Genomic DNA, 21,511 nt, shown 5'->3' with positions numbered 1-21,511 from the left:
CACTGTTTAGAAATATAAATATCTCTGTCGAACCTATAAACAAATATATAATAAAACTTACATAAACAGAGTTCCTTTGATTCGGCCCCTCCTTAGTCTCAACCCTGCCCTGCACCAGCTTGGAAAGCTCCAACACATTGAGCATATTATTGAACCCTGTCAAATTCATCGTATCTCCCGTCCCGTATTCCTTCATAATCTCTCCAATGTACGTGTCTGACACATCGTCTAGGTGTCTCCTCGGGCGAGGTTGTCTGATCTTCTGTAGTTTATGGTTGTACCGCTCTAGGTGTTCTAGTTTCCGTTTCTCTGACAAGTCTAAGGGTACATTGTATTCTAGTGTCGGTTCGTATGTCTGTGCACTGTGTACGTCTTTTGTTTCGACGTGAGCCCCACATGTGTGAGCCGCACAGAGGAGACAGAACATACAGACTGTGACCAGGTGGTGAGACATTTTGCTTATACTAGTTAGGCTTAGCTTAGATCCATGGGGCACGGTACGCGACTTCTGTGGACAAAGAGAGGTTTGAATTAGTTACAGGCAGATTCATAAGAGAAAGGTATGCATGTGTCTTATTCCTTATACATATTTCCGCTTATAGTGTCCCTTGGTGTGACTAAGCGGGCTTGGCGTCAGTCTAAAACTAAGTAATAAAGGCTGACCAGAAATATATGGGAACGCAGCGCACGCGCCATGTTGCGGAATTTCATTAGAACTATTTTTAACCCCCGACGCAAAAATGACGGGTCATGACCCCCATGACTATAACCCCCCTACTAATGCTAGTTTTAAGCCACTTAGCATATTATTATTAAATTCTAATTAAGATTTTGTACGAAATCTGTTTGGTGTACCTAATAAAGTTAAATAAAAGAATAAAATAAGCTCCTTGTGGACTTTTCTTTGATTCTTACGGAATCAAATTAGTAATTAGTAATTTTATTTAGCTTGGCATGTGTATTTTCTTTCTTTGTAAATGACGATCCTCATTTGGGAGACACAATTATTTTTATTTGGAATTTATTATGTAATTTTTGACGATCATGATGAGAAGATAAACATAATTTTGACATGTAGCAAATTTATAGTGTAATTTTTATCATGAAATAAAGAAATCTAATCTAATCTAATCTTCCAACGGCCGCCGCTAGCATGTTTGACATTCCATAAGATTACGCGTATTTGTGACAATCAACGCTTCACGCAAGTTGCCAACACATATATACATATAGTATACTAGCTTTTGCCCGCGGCTTCGCCCGTGTTAAATTTAAGAATTGCGGAATGCTCCATACAACTTCCACCCCGCAAGTAGAGATTAGAAAGAGACAAAAGATAGCCTATGTCACTCTCTACCCCTTCAACTATCTCCACTTAAAAAATCACAATTCGTCGCTCCGTTTTGCCGTGAAAGAAAACAAACACACACGCACACACACACACAATTTCCCATTATAGTATGAATATACTCTACATATGTACTTGTATTGACATGTTATACAATAGAGAGCAGATAATAAAGTTTTGATGAAACAATTGAGCCAGGACGAATTGAAGCCAATTGGAGACCAACTGTGCAAACGACACTGAAGAGCAATTATAACGGGTCATTATCTTTACACGTGTTCATTGTAAGTGATACATTTTTATTGATCTCGAGTGTAGTAAGGCTGAGGTTTTTTATGATGGTTGTACTTATTAGATACTAGCTTTTTCCCGCGGCTTCGCACGCGTTAGAAAGAGACAAAAAGCAGCCCATGTCACTCTCCATCCCTTCAGGCTTCAACTATCTCCACTTAAAAACTCACGTCAATTCGTCGCTGCATTTTGCCGTGAAAGACGGACAAACAAATAGACACACACACTTTCCCATTTATAATATTAGTATGGATTAGGGCTCCCGGTCGTGACCGTGTATCGTGAACACGTAGCCGTACGCACGTTGCCGTGATACACGGCAACGGATTTCTGGTTCGTTCGTCACGTGAAAATAAATCACGTGAAATTAGGGTACGTACGTTCGTAGATCCGTACGTACGTACGTTCGAATTCACGTGACACGCCCGTTCGGTCCGCCAGCGGCGTTTCATGAGAGAAGATAAGATCGGATGCAGTCTCTATAAGTTATGAATAAAAATCTAGGTATCGTGAGGTTATATCTTAATTACTTTTGAATTAAAATTTATATTCAATACTGCGGTTTTTCAAATATTAATATGTAAGTAATAAATAAATATAACCAAATAAACGATCCGGGGTTTCCGATAGGCTTAATTTAGAAGTGGTTATTAAAATACCAACGATATGGGTAGGTAACCTTTTGTAAGGGCAACTGCTAGATTTGGTAACCGTTTCAGATAAAGTTTCCTTCCAGTCATTTGAGTTTTTTACTCTATCCAAAGGTTTTCAACAGTTAGAATTCTAAATTCGACTTATTATTAAATAACCACTGTTAGCATTGTCTCTACGCTACAACCGACGCTTCGAGTACAAATTCAAAAAATGCTTATACTTTTACTAAAATATTACTTGTATTGTATGTTTAGTAAAATGGCACTATACCATGACTATACCTTATCCTTTGTTAAGCTTATCTGTTGAATGGTTGTGGTTGAAAAATACCATGCGTTGACATGGTAATATATGGGCATGCACCGTGATACCTTTGAATCTGCTTATTATGTGTCTGCAATGTTCGTTGACAAAAACTCTCTAGTTACCCTCTGATTAATAAGATTTAATAGGTAGATAAGTATCCACGGTACCATTCAATTATTGATGCAAGGAGCCAAGGAGTAAGAAATTTGTCAATTTAGTATAAAAATTAAGAATGTGACGATAGGATGACATCCACGGAAATGTAATTTTAACATATACCTAGTTAATAATTATGTTATACATTTTAAGCCAACTTACTTAACTGTTATTAATTTAGGTAATTACGTTATATAGTAATAAGATTGATGGTAGTAAAAAAAAGTCTACTTTAAGAGTGTTCAAGGCGCAGGATTATCATTTTATTAAGATGTAAACACTGTTTTATGACTGATATATTGTTTCAAAAATAATAATTAATATAATAACTAAGCCATTTATTACTGATTGCTTAATAGGCACTGCTTAATAAAGTGAGCTTCGTTATACTATTTACATGCAATAACTTTAAAATTATTTTTTCATGGTATTTAAACTTAGACCTTTGCTGCTTTCATTTACTTATTATATTATGGATTACACCTATTTAAAAAAATAACTTAACAGTAACAGCAGATTTCAAATGAACTGACGTCAAATGCCTCGCGATAGATCCTGTAGTACCATGACGACACGGAAACTTATTGTTTGTCCGATCCTTGCAGAGACTACATAAAGTTGAATCTCCGACTCTGGTGGCATATCTCCACACCAAACTTTTCTTCGTTGTTAAGAGTTTCAAACATTAACAGTAACAATACAAAAACTTAACAAAACAACAAGACAATAACTTTTAAATTCACCGCTAAAGTAAAATGTCAAGGCCTTCAAGTGTTGATCAACTGGGATCTTACAAGTGACTAATTGAAATAAACTAAAATTCTAAACTGCCCCATCCAGATTAAATAAAAAAATCCTAAAATGTAAAAATAACACATCGCTCACTTCACTCAGCTTCACGTACAAAAGGCTGCTCGTAAATTTTACTGTCTTTATTACCACGTGGTGGAGTGGAACTGCACTTATTATTTGCAAAATACCACCACAGTAAGATAGCTGAGCTCGTTCGTCAAACAATACAGTGCTTTAAAGGAATATACTATCTAAAAGTATTATTTAATGTACCGAAACGAAACTGATAAGAACTGCAGCTGTCATTTTTTTTGTCTTAGCCGTGGCCGTGACAGGGTGTGCATATTTTTTTGCCTGGAGTATAAAAGTCATCATAAAAGTGCTCTTTTGTTCACCTACACTGCTGTTTGTCTTGTTTACATTTAAGATTACGTTTTATTCTTACATAGTAGCAAGCTTAAATATTAATTAATTAAAGCCACTTGGTAGGTTAATCACTTTATATAAAAATCTTTTTCATAATGCTTGACCAGAAATATATGGCTAAGCGTCGTGTTGCTGAATTTCATCAGAACTATTGTCCCGGATCCGTAAGTTCACATTTTTGACACATTTGTTTTGAAGTATGTTGCGATGTGGCTAAGACGTATCGTTTGCCAAATCTAACGATTAATTTCGAATTGGTTGAATCGATTAGGCCCTATGGACAAGGAGGCGCTTAAACAAATATACGATTTCTATCAACTTACTGAAATGTCATTTGAATCAAAATTACACTCTGCCACAGCACTAGTTTAAAAATAAAAATTAATGATAAATGGTTTAATAAGTAAATCTTGCGTTATAAATTAATATCGTAAAATACTTACTAACGAAGATCCGCAAAAATGTAACATGTTTTAGATTATGTTTAAAGTAAGCGAAATATTATTTTTCTACTCGTCGACTGTAATCTGTCAATTAGGACACCACAGACTAAACTATAAGTGCTAACTTTTCAGTGTTGGATATTCTATGGCAGTTCCGACTCAACTATAATAATATATGTATAGACCGTCAACCAAATCTTGTCACTAGAAAAAGGCGGCAAATTTGAAAAATCGCAGGCTAGCAACACTAGTTTTGAAAATCGGTGGAAGTCCGCGTGTCATTTGTATCTTATCTGTGGAAATCTCCGTCCTACCAAAAAGAGAAATAACTAGCACATATCCGTCCCTTTTTAATACATTATCTAATTCGTAAGGAAGGAGAGAGCCCCTTGAAAAAAAAATATCTGTGGCTGTTCGACGTACATTGCTGGTTTTTTTTCGTTTCATAGGGATACCATACTTTAGTTTGATGTACATTGCTACTGCCAAAATTTGGTTGACAGGCTATACTTAATCTCATTATAGTTGACTTTAAGTTAACTGTAATAATTTCAAAAATAGAACATCATACAATTTATATACTAATTTGCGATACCTGGCAAATTTTTCTGCATCTGAAATACATTTTTTTTTATTTGTCGCGTTATCGGCCAATCAGAGACGGTTGTTACAAACAATTGGTTGCTAGGTATAGTATGAATTTTCTGAGATGATCTTTTCGCTTTAGCCGTAATCTGTTAAACAAAGGCCTTTGTGTCTATTGTTGACGGCGGCTAGCTTCCGTTTAAACGGCACGTGCTATAGTCTCAGTGTAGTTAAAAAGCAACTATCATGATAGCAATAAGGTTCAAATCCATAAAAAGCCCTTTCGGAGATAACACGTTTTGTCATCTTCAAAAAAAGTTACCTGCATACTGCAAACTGTTTAATAAATTTGAACCTTATTGCTATCATGATAGTTGCTTTTTAACTACACTGAGACTATAGCACGTGCCGTTTAAACGGGAGCTAGCCGCCGTCAACAATAGACACAAAGGCCTTTGTTTAACAGATTACGGCTAAAGCGAAACGTTCATCTCAGAAAATTCATACTATAATTCGATGTTGATACAACGGTGAACGACGCTATTAACATTAATTTAAAATTGCATGAATGATGATATTTCCGTCCATTGATGATGAAGATGATGACTCGTAGAAAAAGTATTGTATACAATAGTGATATAATTAAGTTTTTCACTCTCGTACCGTACTATTAGGCCACTCAGCAAAGCTTCGTGGCCTAAACATGGTACACGACTAAAAAAGCTTTGTATTATATCGCGATTGTATAAAATACTATTTTAAGTGCTTGAACGATACGATAAACGCGCGCGCGCGCCGCTGCATACAGTCACTGTGCCAGAGCTCTCCGTGATTTTAAATCGAAAAAGTATTATTTCCGAAGTTCTTAGAAGTGTTCTGTATACCAAAATGTAGCAGTTAATTGGTGTTTTGTGATGGTGCAAAAACTTTTAAAATCGGACGAGAAGTGTAGGAGATATTAAAAAAACAGTTTTAAAAATTATCGTTATTCGTGTTATCGCTGACCTTCGACAGCCCGCCCGGCTCTCGTTCCTATACGCACACATGCACAGCGCACACACACAGGCGGCCACTGAACCAGATCTGCAAGCAGCGCGGCGAGACAGCAGTGCTTATCGCGCTTACACGCACACAGCTACACTTATAAGAAGACACTAAAGCAGGTTTGCTCCCGAGCTTTATTTGTTGCGAATTAGAGTCGTGTTTTGTATTTGCATAGCGCGCTTACACTTTTTGAAGAACAAGAGATATCAAGATTGCTTTTGTCGAACGCATCAAACATACGCTTACAAAAATGAATTGCTTAGCTTGTGGTGCTGAAATAGAGAGAAATGAATTGCTTAAATGCTCATGCTGTCAGGGAAAATATCATTTTAGGTGTCTGTGCATAACTTCAGCACAATTCAGAGAAAATCAGGAAACCTACAATAAATACTGGACTTGCCCGTCGTGCGCAGCCATAACACGACGGCGCCGAAACGACGATACACCAGCGACACCGGCCGGCATGAGTAAGAGTATATTGCACATGATAGACGCAACGGATATGTCCTGCGACGAGTTGGACGTAAGTAGTATACGCGGAGACACAATAACTTCCCCAAATAAGTTAACAAGGTCACAGACGCAACTTGGATACGAAGTAGAGACGCTGCCCCGCGAAAATATCACTCTTGAGCAAATAAGTGAATTACTCGACAAAAAATTGGACTCGCAAAAGGAGTCAATCATTTCTGAATTAAATGCCCAATTAAAAACAGAAATAAAAAATCTCATCCAGAAAGAAATTCAAAATTCCCTACATAACTTCAAGCAAGAGATAAACCATAGTATGGCGAACTTCACCACCGACCAAAACGAATTAAAAATTAAAATAGAAGCTTTAGAATCAAAGATACAAATCTTAGAAGTCGAGTACACTACACTTATGAGAGAAAACCAAGCGCAAACAACCCGAGATACAACAATATTACCTGAAATAAAAAATGACAAACTAGAGTTCTTGGAAATGGAAAATAAGAGACTGACATCAAGTTTGAGAGAATTACAAAATCAAATTGATCATACATACCAAAATCGAGGCGATGACCAAAGGAAATTCGTGCTATTCGGATTAAGTGAGCACCGCGGAGAAACGCAAGATGAGCTTATTTATCGAATAACGAACATATTTTCAGATATACTTATGATAGACATAAACGGGTATATTGAATCAATCAGAAGACTTGGAAAGTCGAGATACCGAAGACCCATAGTAGTTGAACTTATAAACAAAAGAATGACAAAATACGTAACTGATCGACAGATTTGCTTTCGAAATAGTGATTTTGCTGTATCAGAATACATGACACGAGAGGTCCTCCAAAAAAGAAAAAGCTGAAGGAGCTCCAATTAGAAGCACGTCGCAATGGAAAATACGCCATTATAAGGAATAACCGATTATATATAAATGGCGAAGAACACACTCCTGAGGCAATCCAAGAAAAACAAAGCTCTTCTTCACCCATAAACATCAATACAAGTAACAACATAACCACCTCACAATTTCCTGCCGAGCATTCCGTAAAAACCAATATTAATCAGATTGATACATCTCAACGGGATTCCTTTCGAGAGTAACTTCAAAATACTTTACCAAAACACTCAGAGTATAAAAAATAAGATTCATATAATGGAATCATTTTTAGAAAAGCATAATATCCAAGCAGCTTGCATATCAGAGACATGGTTGACAGAAGTACAAAAAAACTACATACAAATAAATGGTTATCAACTCGCTACGTCGTTCTGCCGGAGTGATAGAAGTGGAGGAGGAGTGGCGATACTGCTACAGGAAGGCATCGAATATAAGGAACGACAAGATATCAGTAAATTTTCAATAGAGTGTATCTTTGAGTGCTGCGGATTAGAAATACCTAAGTTAGATTTATTGATAATTTGCATATACAGGACACATCGTGATACGGATGTATTTTACGAAGCACTAGATAAACTTTTAAATAAGATAAAATTAAAGGAACAAAAACAACACATAATATTAGGCGGAGACTTCAATATAAATGTTTTAATTGACAATCTAGCTTCATCAAAACTAATTAATACCCTAAGTTCTTTTAACCTTCGACAAATTGTTAAAGAACCGACACGAGAAATAAAAAATTCCAGCACTTGCATAGACCTCATATTCACGAATGTAGACAATAACTATAGCATTACCATCCACGATTACGGTATTTCCACAATAGCCTACCAACAATTACAATTACAATACAAGCTATAAAAAATATGAAAGTATACTCAAACGATGTGTAAAAACATCAAAAAAATTGGATTACGCAAAAAAAATGAAATTCTCAGACAACAAAACTAAAACAATGTGGAGCATTATAAAAACAACAACTTCTTCCAAACTTAAGCGGCTACCACATAACAATAATATACATTTAGTTAAAAACGGTGAACTTATACGTGAGCCTGAAAAAGTCGCCAACTTATTTAACGACTACTTTATTTCTGTAGGTGAGCCATCGACATCACAAACAAGTCATGATAAGCTGGGCCGGCCCGTACGCCACCCGACAACAAATTCAATATATCTAGAACCGGTAACGGCAAAAGAGGTTTATAATATTATCACTAAACTAAAAAACAAAAAAAGTGTTGGTTTTGACGAAATACCTACTACTTTGTTAAAAGCATGCGCATCTGAAATAACGATACCATTAACAAATTTAATCAACCAGTCTTTTGAGCAAGGAATATTTCCTGACAATTTGAAACTATCAAAAGTAAGACCAATTCTAAAACCAGGAGGTAACGCTACAAATCCTGAAAAATATAGACCAATAGCGTTACTGTCTTCACTGTCAAAAATATTCGAAAAGTGTATGACAAATAGACTCTATAAATTTTTAGAAAAATATAATATTTTGGACAAAAACCAACACGGATTTAGGAAGAAACATTCGACTACACTGGCTGTATTTAAATATATTCAAGAGGCTCTACATAACATAAATGAGAAACAATACTCAGTCGGCTTATTTCTTGATATGTCAAAAGCATACGATAAAGTATCACATAAAATCCTCTTAGGAAAACTATATGGTCTAGGTATAAGGGGAAATGCATACAATTGGATCAAATCTTACTTACAAGATCGGTCACAACATGTTCAGATAGATTACTACAACGAAAACACTGGGGAAATGCTAACCGTAACGTCTGAATCGCGCCGCGTAGAAACATCAATACCACAAGGGAGTGTAATTGGATGTATCTTATTCTTAGCCTATATAAATGACCTACCAAAAGAGGTAGACACTACATGTATAATGTTCGCAGATGATATTTCAGTTCTTTTTAACTGCGAAGATAGTGAAGAGTGTCACAGAAAACTCGAAAACTACAGTAAATTAATCTTTGAATGGCTACAATGCCATAACTTAGAAATTAATTTAAGCAAAACCAAGATCGTCCAATTTAAACCATATCAAAAAAAAGAACTAGAAATAGACTTTAAACTAAATAACGAGACTATAGAGCAAGTTGACCATTTCAAGCTTTTAGGCATAACCATCGATAGTGCAATCGATTGGAAGTCGCACGTGCAAAATATAAAAAATAAGATATCGACATTCATATACGCTCTTAGTGTACTTAAAGCTAATACAAACTTTGAAGCGTCGCTATCAGCTTATTACGCGTATGCCTATTCTTGGCTACGCTATGGACTTGTTTTATGGGGAGAGAGCACTGATGCATACGATTTGTTTCTTCTGCAGAAACGGTGTGTCCGAATTTTAGTAAATATTCGAAGGAGAGACACAGCTAGGCCACATTTTATAAAAAACAACCTTCTAACGCTGCCTTCTCTCTACATTTTAGAAGCCATAATGTTCGTTAGGAAACATATCATGTTATTTCGGCAAAAGAACGAAACATGTAACAATTATAATTTGAGGACAGGGTATCAGTTAGCGTTGCCAAAAGCGAATCTTGTAATTTTCAAAAAGAGTCCATATTACCGATGTGTACAAATTTATAATAAAATACCGCAAAATATTTTAAATTTAAATAATAGCACCCGTTTTAAAAATACAATAATGAAAATATTAATACAGAAATGTTATTACTCAGTTGACGAATTTTATAGTGACCAAGAGACAGAAGCCTAGAGTTGAAACTGGGATCCGGAAACCTGGGTCACCCAGCATATGGAATGGATGCTATGAGCGGTGAAAATTGGTGAATCTGAAAGTAAATAAAATAATTATATAATTTGTTAAAAAATATATTTCAACGATCCTTAGTGCAAGACTTTGTTCATATATTCGTCAGTGTTAATAGAACCGTCCTTCATTTCGTCCAAAATTTATATTTTGCAGAATTTTTCCACTTTTGTTCCACAGTATGGCATGGGTCACAGGAAACTTGCAACCATTGTAAATCATCTGAAAAAGACATTAAAATTTCTATGAATAAATTTTACATTAAGTAATATTCTACGTCCACTTCAGATATATATAAAGACTGTCCACGATAAAAAGTGGTCATATATAACATGGTAAATCTTGAGAATAATGAGAATTTATAAGCAGCATGTTTGTCAAATAATTTGTAGATATTAAACTACATTATAAAAATACAAACAAATTATAAACTTTAGGTGGCCTATGAATTTTAGCAGTATGTATCTCATGATAACAATATTTTTTGTACAGTGTCTTCTTGCAGTCTTTAAGTACAACAGTTTTAATGACAAAAATATTTTTTTAATGTTTAATTATAATAGCCAAAATATACCCTATTACATACTGATTTTACGATAGTAATAATTTTTCTGATTGTAATCAGATTAAGAAAGTACTGAGATTTTCTAACTTTGCTGAATTCGAATTTTTGACACTTTTTGGCTCTCCATACAAAAACAACTGTCAGTGCTTGGAGTAGAAAGTCTTCCTGACTACCAAAAGTCGAAATGAGTTTCAAAAAGTATTTTTTGTCTGCTAAGATGTCATTCTAATGTGTGTAAAACAGCTTATAAAAATATAAGTATCTATAAAATTGTGCCAGGAAGCGTGTGAAGTTTGTTAAAAAACACTGTACAAGAAATGAAATGCTTGATGGTATACATTCGGCGAAACCTCAGACACACTAAAGCATTATAAGGAATAGCTTTAATTATTATATAGTTTTATGTATACAGATTTATCAAAATATAATATTGCTTCAAAATGTGCATTCAGGAAGAAAGATTTATCATGTTATGTATGACCACTTTTTATCGTGGACAGTCCTTATTAGTTCAGTATTTAGATTTTGCCCACGTAATGTCGTATGAATTTGTATGCAATGTAAAATGAATACAACATTAAATGCCTTTTTACTCACCATTCTAATTATCTACTAAGTTCTACATGATGTACGGTATGTGACTCACCTGCTTTTGCCAACTCTGCCATCTCCCATCCTTGCAAGAGTTTTTGCACCTCTTCATCCATTTCATAAAATGGAAACTACCAAACGAATGGATAATACGTAGTGAGTACGTTTAACGATAAATAATATAACCTATTGCGATCCGCGTCCACACGTGATCTCTCATGACACGTAAATGGCCGCCGACCACGCCGCAAAACATTGCGTTTCGTTACACAAGCAAAACATTTATTTATGCGGACAATATTTTTGTTATAACAATTATTTTTCGGTGTATATTACGAGAATATCATTGTTATTTTTTACAAGAGGCGCAAAGTAAAATCAACTATACTGCTATAGCATTCACTAAGATATACAATGGTACTTAAACATGGCGTTTCGTTACAAAAACGAAACACATATTTATACTAACTAAATACTTTTTCAACAGAACTATTTGTTCACCAGTATACATTACGAGAATATTATTGTCATTATTTACAAGAGCTGCAAAGTAATACCAACTTATAAAACAGTCATATCAACTATACTGCGATGGCATTCGCTACGATACAAATAATAGAGTTGACAGCGATGCGTACATATTTATACAAACTTAATATTTTTAAATATAACTCTTCGTTAAGTTTACATTACAAGAATATTCTTTTTATTTCTTTACGAGAACTACAAAGTAATGGCAACGTATAAAAAAGTTACAGGAAGTATACTGTGATAGTAACCGCTAAGATTAAGATTGTAAAGATAATTTTTATTTTTTTGGCATTACAAGAAGCTTCTTGTTAATAGAATTATCGTAACCTTTATTCTATTAGTTGTAAATAAAACTAGAGTTCTCGTATATGTAATTCAAACAGAACTGTTTAGTGCATATTAATGTTTGCTTAGTTCTATTGAATTCAAAATATAGTAAACGTAACAATACAGTTGTTTTTATTACGAGATTGTAGTATCAGTTACGATAAATCTATTTTACTAAACGTTCTGGTAGTATTGTTAAAATATTTTTTTTCCGTGTATTGTCGCGTAACACCCATAGTACAAACAAGTACTTATTGTTTAGTTTGGAGCTGGGTTGATCTGAGTAAAAATCTCTGTCTGTCCCATGTCACCGATGTCTATATCACTCTTCCATATATTAGTGCGATAAACGCGTTTCGTTCGCTACCAAATAGTATTGAGTATTATAGAGAGTTACTGTCAAAGTAAAATGTGTAATCACAGTGCAAGGACTGCCATCTCTCGACACAATCTTAAAACGTTTGAACCTCAGTTTTGACAATTTGGCCCATATTGTTAGCTTGATATGTGTTAAAATGTCAAATATTATTACTTATTAGAGCCGTTTAGCCGTGCGTTCCCCAAAGGTCTAACGCCATCTAGGTCACCGTACCTTTTTCTCTAGGGCTTTGAGGTACGTTTTTTTCTTAGACTTTATCCGTCTATACGGAGTTACATATGCCTTTGGTTCGCTACAAAGCAGCGTAAACGGTTGGCATGTTTGCTACGCAGCCATAGTCAAGTTAATCGATTACTTCAAGAAAATTACACATAAACAAACTGCCATAGCCCCACCTTTTAACTTCGCCGTACGATTAGGCACTGGTCCCACCAAAAGTGAGTAAGCTATGAGCTGCGATAGAAAAGAACAAGATATAGTGTTGTGTTTGTGTTTCGATCAAAATGAAGGGCAAGGGATTTCATCTTCGTGGAATCCGGTGATTAGCAAGTGTAAACGTGAAAAAACTTCCGGTCCCATACCAAATGACAATCAAGTGGGCATTTCTCAGAGCGTTTAAAATTTTTTGATTTCGGTGGCAACATTTTTACGTGAATCCTGTAAGAGTCACATGAAATTCTGTCAATTTAAATAGAAGCAGCGGATTTCTACCAGAAACAAAGAAAACTCATGCTACGCTTACGGGGTTCGGGTAATAATGCTGCCACCGAAATCAAAAAAGTTGAAACGCTCTGAGAAATGCCCAAAGTGCGGGTAGTTCGAAAAACTCGTACAGCTAGAAGATGTTGATACAACTCCCAGCCAGTCTACCCGTGACCACGGACGTAATGTCACGTCTGAAACGTCGGGTTAAATATAAATGTAAGTTTTACGCAATTAAGTCCCGTTTTAATTTAATAATATAAGATATAGTCGCTCCCGTGTAAAATAAAAGAGACGCGATGATAGCGCGAGCGAGTTTTTTTCTCAAGAATTTTTATTTTTTTAGATGTACTTGACTGTCTTGACTCTATACATCTCTCTCTAACATCTCTTATTAATCATAGTACCTCTAACTTTGTACTTTGTATAATTTATTGAAATTAATAATAGAGTACCTAGTCTGTTAATATTTTTTGATGAATACTTTTGCATGTTACATTGTATCTTGTTTTTTAATGCATGTTAATTATAAGATGTACCTAATGTTTTGAAAAGAAGTGGCCCGCCGAATTTCTTGCCGGTCCCATAGTGGATGTGGATACCCCCCTCCAACTGAGGGGGGACTAAAATCTTCACGAGGCTGAGGCGTAGGGTTAGAGCCGGCGTAGCTTTATTTGACGTTCATATGCGCACTGTGCGTGTGTGCGTGATTGTTGACAGCCGCGTTTGTAATTACTCTACTCAAATGAATTAATTAATAATGTTTCGACTAATTAAAACAGTCAAGAATATGTGTCATAACTTACATGAGGTTATAATCTACCTCGCAACTAGGTCTGCGACATTCTGGTGAGCTGAATTTTGTATATTATCACTCTAATATCAAAGCGGAGAACAAAGGCCCGTTTGGAAACCACACTCACACATAGAAACATTTGAAAATAACAGAATTAGTGCACTAATTATAACAAAAAACCAGCGGTAATTACCAGCTGCGTTTGACACTTTCACATGTAGTGACAGTGACAGATGACAAACGAATGTCACACTGACGTTTGAAGATAACGTGCGTTCAGAAATCGCATCTTACTCAGTTTAGTCACCTATTTATTATAAAACGCCGTAATAACAGATTACTTCTGAACATATTATAATTACTAGACATCATTGTAAATTTACGAAAATGACTACACGAAGGATGTTTCTACAACAAAACCTAGTAAATACCCAAGACGAATTAAATAAACAACGAGCCTTAACTGATAGACTTTTGGCGGAAAGGGACGACAATGAAAATGAAATTAAATCTATAGTAGCCCGAAACTCTGCGCTAAAGCGTCAGTTAAATGAGCTGTCTGATCATCTAGCTGAGTCTGAAGCAGAGAAAAAATCACTACAGAAACTCGTTGAAGAGTTGCAGGAGTGTCAATCAGTACACGATGCCGCACTTGAGAAAATTGTTTTTCTGCAGCAGCAACTGGCTGAGGCGCAAAATGAAATAGCTACTTTAACCCAAAGTAAGGAAGAGGATTGGGTCAACACTTTGTCATTATCACAGGAATTATCGACATTTTCCGGAATATATCGCTCCACTAGCATAGGTACTAGTGCTAAAGAAAACGTAAACATAAGAAAACTTAAGAAAAGTTTTAAAACAAAGAAAAATAAGAGATATAAATCACTTATTAGGAGTAGAATAAGAGCATGCAGAAAACATATTTGCTTAAAAAAGGAATCCTTAGAATTAAAAACTAAACTAGTCATACAAAAAGCTGAACTTGAGACTTTGAGCAGAGAACTTACCTCGGCACATATACAGATTAATGAATTATCAAACGCAGCAGCGGAGCTCACGCAACTTAGCCAACAAAACCGCGAACTAACCGAGTGGTTTTTAACAACACAACTAGAGAATGAAGAGTCCGAAGACTCTGGCAAAATCGATCAAGATCTCACTAAAGGTGCTGAGCAACTCCTACAAGCCGATGACTGCATAGAGGATAATGAGTCATCTATCCTTTCACCGAAGCACAAAAAAGTACCAAGGCGCTCAAATTCTAAAAGGGTCAAACGTCGTCGTCACTTGTGGAATCGACGCAATCGCGCTAATGGTCGTCGTAGGCATACAAGTGCGTGTATTGATTTACCGGCCGCTTCATCTCAGGATTCTCCGGTCTGTGAGACATCTGTACGTCGATCCTCACCTACTGAGGAGAATACCACGCTTGGGTTATGCTGCATGGCTGATGCTGGGAGTGCGTCTCGAAGCGGTGAGGCGTCAATACAAGACAAGTCTCAACAGGAAACATCGAAACTGCGTTGCCTTTCTACGTCACGGTCTGAAAGACAAACTATTATTTTCTCTGACAAAATAGGTGTGGGAATTGGGCCTATAATGGCTGAGTGTCTTCAACAAAATGTAGTTAATAGGTGCTATTCAGGGTTATCGTTTAATGATCTCATTGAAAAATTCGATCCTGCGAGTATGATAAATTCACTACCATAGTTGTATTGGCCGGAAACCATACTAATGTAACTAAGAGGTCGCTGGATACTGGCATTAAATCACTGATTGACATTCAAATTAAATCTAAATGTAAGATAATTGTATGTACGTTTCCATACTGTTTTAATATGACTCGAGATTACAACCTGTGTATTCACCGAATGAATTTGTTTATGTATAATGCGACGAGCCGGGTTCGTGAAGCGATCCAGTTATTTGATGTTAATAAATTTATCTATAATTTCAAATTAACAAAATATACAATGTACATGTCGCAAGTAGAGAAACGGTGTTTAGTGAAATTATTGGCATATAACATTTCTGATCCACATGTACTAAATGCAAAACAGTCTATTACCAATGTATTTGGTGACACCAGCAATACAAATACTAAAGTGCCGAAAGAAATTTCTTTGCATAATTTAAACTTACAGTAAAGACAACAGATAAGCAAAAAAGTATTTCACTACTACACCAAAACATAAATCGCTTCTCTGGCAAAATCCTAGATTTAGAGTTGTTTACAGAAAGACAAGATCTCGATGTGGTTTGCTTGACGGAAACTTGGTTGAAAGACGACACAATGAAATTTAATGTAAGTAATTTTGTAGTAGCTAGCGCTTATAACAGAACGACCACGGTAGGGGGTGGCTCTATTGTATTAGTGAAAGATGGCCTAGCATTTAAAGAGCGTAGGGACCTGTCGGCTCTTTCTGTGGATCGAATATGTGAGATCGCCTCTGCAGAGCTGGACCAGTATCTTATAATTTGTATCTATAAGCCACCTTCTAGCAACATGGCTTATTTTATGAATACTGTTGAAGATGTCTTGAATAAAGCGTCCAATTCCAAAAAATCAATAGTCGTATGTGGCGATTTCAATATAGATGTTTTAACTCAATCTATTGATAAAGACCTGTATGTATCTTTGTTTCGGTCATTCAATCTACATTACGTGTTTGAGGAACCTACTCGGGTTACTCCTACTACCGCTACATGCATTGATAACGTTTGGTTAAACTGTTCTCATCTGGGGTCAAGTGTGGTGAACGGTGTTCGTTCGGACCATAAAGCTCTTATTGTTAGCCTACCGAGTGAAAAGAAAGATACTGGCCGCGTGATCGAAATTAGGCCACTAGGTAAAAACAGACTGGAACAACTTAAGTTTAACTTGGCTGCTAAAATCTCAAATACACAAGTAGAGTCGAATGACCCGAATGAGCTGTTTAACATGCTCCAGAACACAGTGTGCACGGAATTTAATAAAACTTGTGGAAAAAAGCAAATAAGATTAAAAAGTAGAATGTCATTTCGAGAGTGGGCCACGAAGGGTATACGCATAAGTAGAGACAGATTGTATCAGTTATATGAAAGAAGATCTTACACCAACAACGAAAATTTTCACCAATACGTCAGAAACTATTCAAAAGTTTTTAAACTAGTATGCAAAAAAGCAAAAGCAGCTTATCTTAAAGAAAAAATAAAAACCTCTAAAAGTAAATCTAAAGCGGTCTGGAAAATAATAAACACTGAAACTGGTCAAAACAGTAAACGAAATCCTTCAATCACCTTGACAGTCAATGGTAAATTAGAAGCAGATCCCGTTAAAGTAGCAAATGAGTTCAATGCTTTCTTTTCCGAAATACCCAAAGAAACCACTAGATTACTGTCATCGTCAACAGCTGTTGCTGAATCTTTGCTACGTCAAAATGTAGAACTTAAAAATTTGAGTCACTTTAAATTTCAGTGTGTTTCCGCATTAGACATAATGAAGACGTTTAAAATGTTACAAGTAAAGAAAACTGAAGATTTATGGGGTGTTTCGGTCCAGGTACTGAAATCGATTTTGGAGATTGTGGCACCAACTCTGGCATTAATTTTTAACAATTGTATAGATATCGGTGTATTCCCAAGTTTAATGAAATTCAGTAAAGTAGTACCAATTTTCAAATCAGGTGATAGCCATAATCCGACTGACTATCGTCCAGTGTCTATATTGCCTGCATTCAGTAAAATATTTGAAAAGATGATCCTTAACGTGGTATCAGACTGTTATGCCCAAGGCACAGAACCGCAGCATTTCGTGGTAGCTTTCGTTACGCTGCCACAAAGTGCTGGAATAATCTTCCACCACCAATTCGAGAGTGTAAAACTATTGGTTCCTTTAAATCAAAACTGAAAGCGTTCCTAATGGACCAACAAAAGTTTGCTGCATGAAATTTTAAACGTAGTAAAAGCCTTCTGCTCTGTATTGTTTTTCCGGACTCAATTCACGTATTTGCTACTTGTTGCATTGCCTATTATGTATTCTTGTATTTTGTAGTTATTTACTAACCAAATAAGACATAGTATATATTTATAATATTATTTATTTACGTCGTCAGTGCCGTTCAGTGTGCTGTCCCGCAAACCCCGCTGGCTCCACAGAAAACCAGCGCCGTTGACCACGCTAGCCGTGTCATCTGCAATGCTGAGTGGAGACCATTTTAGGCCTCACATCGTTATTACTACTTTTACCTTGTGCAACTTTTTGTCCTATTTTATCTATTGATGTTTGATGTGTTTTCTCCTACTTTATTAATTGATTTGTACTTACTGATGTGTTGCCTGAATAAATGAGTTCTATTCTATTCTATTCTATTCTATTCTAATCAATTGATTTCCTATTTCAATCGTAATAAAATTCTACATGAACAACAATTTGGCTTTACCAAAAATAAATCTACTGCTGACGCAGGTATAAGTCTAATCAAATTTATTTTGCAAGCTTGGGAAGAGTCGCAGGACGTGATTGGAGTTTTCTGCGACCTTTCCAAAGCTTTTGATTGCGTAGATCATAAAACGTTAATTTCCAAGCTCTGTTTCTATGGTATTCAAGGACCAGCATTAAATCTCATACACTCGTATCTATCAGAAAGAAGCCAAAGAGTTACTGTAAATGGCGCTTTTTCAACAGATAAAGTGGTAGAGATGGGTGTGCCACAGGGTTCGATTTTAGGCCCTTTTCTGTTTCTGGTATATGTGAATGACCTGCCATATATGGTGAGCCAAAAATCTGGCATTGTCATGTATGCCGATGACACTTCTTTACTTTTTAAGGTGAATAGAAGAGATACCGAATTAGTTGAGGTGAACAACACTCTCTCTGAGGTAGGCCATTGGTTTTCTGTAAATAATTTAATGTTGAACCCAAAGAAAACCAAGTGTATGAAATTCTCCTTATGTACTGGTTCTAATCTAAATTTAGTCTCGAATATCAAGCTTAATGGTCAGCTGCTTGGCTTTGCGCAAACAACGGTGTTTTTAGGAATAACGCTGGACCCAAAATTACAATGGGGATCTCATGTAACTACACTAGCAAATAGATTGAGCTCAGCTGCTTTTGCAGTCAAAAAAATGAAACAGTTAACTAATGTAGAAACGGCACGACTGGTTTACTTCGCCTACTTTAATAGTTTGATGTCGTACGGTCTTGTATTGTGGGGCTCTGCAGCCGATATAGAAACAATATTTATACTACAAAAACGAGCATTAAGAGCAATTTATAATTTAAAGACACGAGATTCACTAAGAGAAATCTTTAAAAATATTAACATTTTAACGTTGCCGTCCCTATATGTTTTCGAAGTCATTATGTATGTCAGGAGAAATTTGTACGCTTTTCCAACAAACTCTGAGAAAGCAAAGGTTACCAGAAATTCGGGTAAGCTTAAAGTTTCTTCCTGTAGACTAGTAAAAACGAAAAAGTCCTTCTTGGGAAACTGTACAAAGTTCTACAATAAAATTCCACTAGAAATTTGTAATCTTACAGACGCAAAGTTTAAAGCCGTTGTAAAAGGGGCGCTCATTGCTAGGGCATACTATAAAGTTAAGGACTATATCACAGACCGGGATATATGGAAAATGTACTTAAGTGACAAACCAAAATAATGTATTTTGCTTTATATGCATAATTATTTAATTTAAATTGTATTTTCAGTTAGGATAATTGGTTAATTTATTTATTTATGTTTGTACAAATGTACCCTTGACTTTCATAAGAGCATTATGTTAATGCCTAAATTGAAGAATAAAGAATTTCATCTCATTTCATTTCATTTCACTGTAATAATGCTTACTTGGAAAATAAATATTTCAAAGTTCGCCGCCGAGTAAAAAACTATAAATCGATTAAATCGCTCGCACTCATCTTTATTCACACGGGAGCTACTCTAATAAATAATACTATCGTACAGTATGGCCACTCCCGCTCCCCGCTGAAAGTGCCCCCCACCCCCTCTCGGTTACCTCACAACTACCGCATGTCAAAAACGCGAACAGTCGACCTGTCATATTTCACTCATACAAGCATAGTACGCGTTCACCTACACGAGCTTAGACTGAGTGCTTAGGAACGCGCCTCTTTCATATATTTGATCGCCAGTGTCCGAGGTGTGCTTTTGGTGGGACCAGTGCCTAATAATATTTTTATTTGATCAAATCAGTCCTAAGCAAACTGTTACGGCACGAACAGTAAGATTGGGCACATACAGACAGATACCCGCTATCTGTTCTGATTATTTATCTATGGCGTTACATCAAAACGTCGTAATATTGAAGATTAAAAAAAAAACATGTTCTGATTTCCGGTTCGTGCTGCCTGATAATCTTTATCAGTAAGGAAAAGATTATGGGCCACTTGAAAGTGCGGTCAGATCAAGGAAAGCGTATCCTGAAAATTTTGTTTATCCATCATATCCCAAACCCAAGTTGAGAGGGTTCAAAAAAACGACGAACAACTTCGAGAAAAGGTAGGTAGTGCCCTGCCCTTGCGCTTCGCTTGGCTCGTCTTGGCGGGGGCACTACCATGCCCCCAGGTTTATGGCCCTATTTAGGGTTCCGTAACTTTCTACCACAAAGGTACAAAGGGAACCCTCATGGTGCGAACCTGTTCGTCTGAGTGTCTGTCTGTCACATTACTAAATATCTCGTTTTACTTTTATTGATTTAATGGTGCGTACACATGTTCTCTGTTCCATACAACACAATTCCATTTCGTGCTGTAGATAAATATATTTTTTTTAAACCCCTTTTTTTACTCTACAATTTTTTTTTTACGGATAATTACGGATATTTTACGTCGAAATATTTTACGGATAATTTAGTATCACCATTTTTAGGGTTCCGTAGTCAACTAGGAACCCTTATAGTTTCGCCATGTCTGTCTATCCGTCCGTCCGTCCGTCCGTCCGTCCGCGGATAATCTCAGTAACCGTAAGCCCTAGAAAGCTGAAATTTGGTACCAATATGTATATCAATCACGCCAACAAAGTGCAAAAATAAAAAATGGAAAAAAATGTTTTATTAGGGTACCCCCCCTACATGTAAAGTGGGGGCTGATATTTTTTTTCATTCCAACCCCAACGTGTGATATATTGTAGGATAGGTATTTAAAAATGAATAAGGGTTTACTAAGATCGTTTTTTGATAATATTAATATTTTCGGAAATAATCGCTCCTAAAGGAAAAAAAGTGCGTCCCCCCTCTAACTTTTGAACTATATGTTTAAAAAATATGAAAAAAATCACAAAAGTAGAACTTTATAAAAACTTTCTAGGAAAATTGTTTTGAACTTGATAGGTTTAGTAGTTTTTGAGAAAAATACGGAAAACTACGGAACCCTACACTGAGCGTGGCCC

General features: G+C 36.0%; 1 protein-coding gene across 4 annotated transcripts in view; it reads right to left on the bottom strand.

Annotated features, from left to right (window-relative positions):
- The window catches only part of LOC125238547 (zinc transporter foi), a 76,286-nt gene that overhangs the window by 12,741 nt on the left and 42,034 nt on the right, over nucleotides 1-21,511 (bottom strand). For all 4 annotated transcript variants that reach the window (XM_048145882.1, XM_048145881.1, XM_048145883.1 and 1 more), the window contains exon 2: nucleotides 62-508. In XM_048145882.1, the coding sequence (XP_048001839.1) occupies nucleotides 62-454 (393 nt within the window). In that variant the 5' untranslated portion in view covers nucleotides 455-508. The remainder of the gene's footprint in view (nucleotides 1-61; nucleotides 509-21,511) is intronic.

Source organism: Leguminivora glycinivorella, chromosome 24 (genome assembly GCF_023078275.1).
Source record: "Leguminivora glycinivorella isolate SPB_JAAS2020 chromosome 24, LegGlyc_1.1, whole genome shotgun sequence".
NCBI lineage: Eukaryota > Metazoa > Arthropoda > Insecta > Lepidoptera > Tortricidae > Leguminivora > Leguminivora glycinivorella.
The sequence above is the reverse complement of the archived record's forward strand: the minus strand, read 5'-3'. Positions and strand labels throughout refer to the sequence as shown.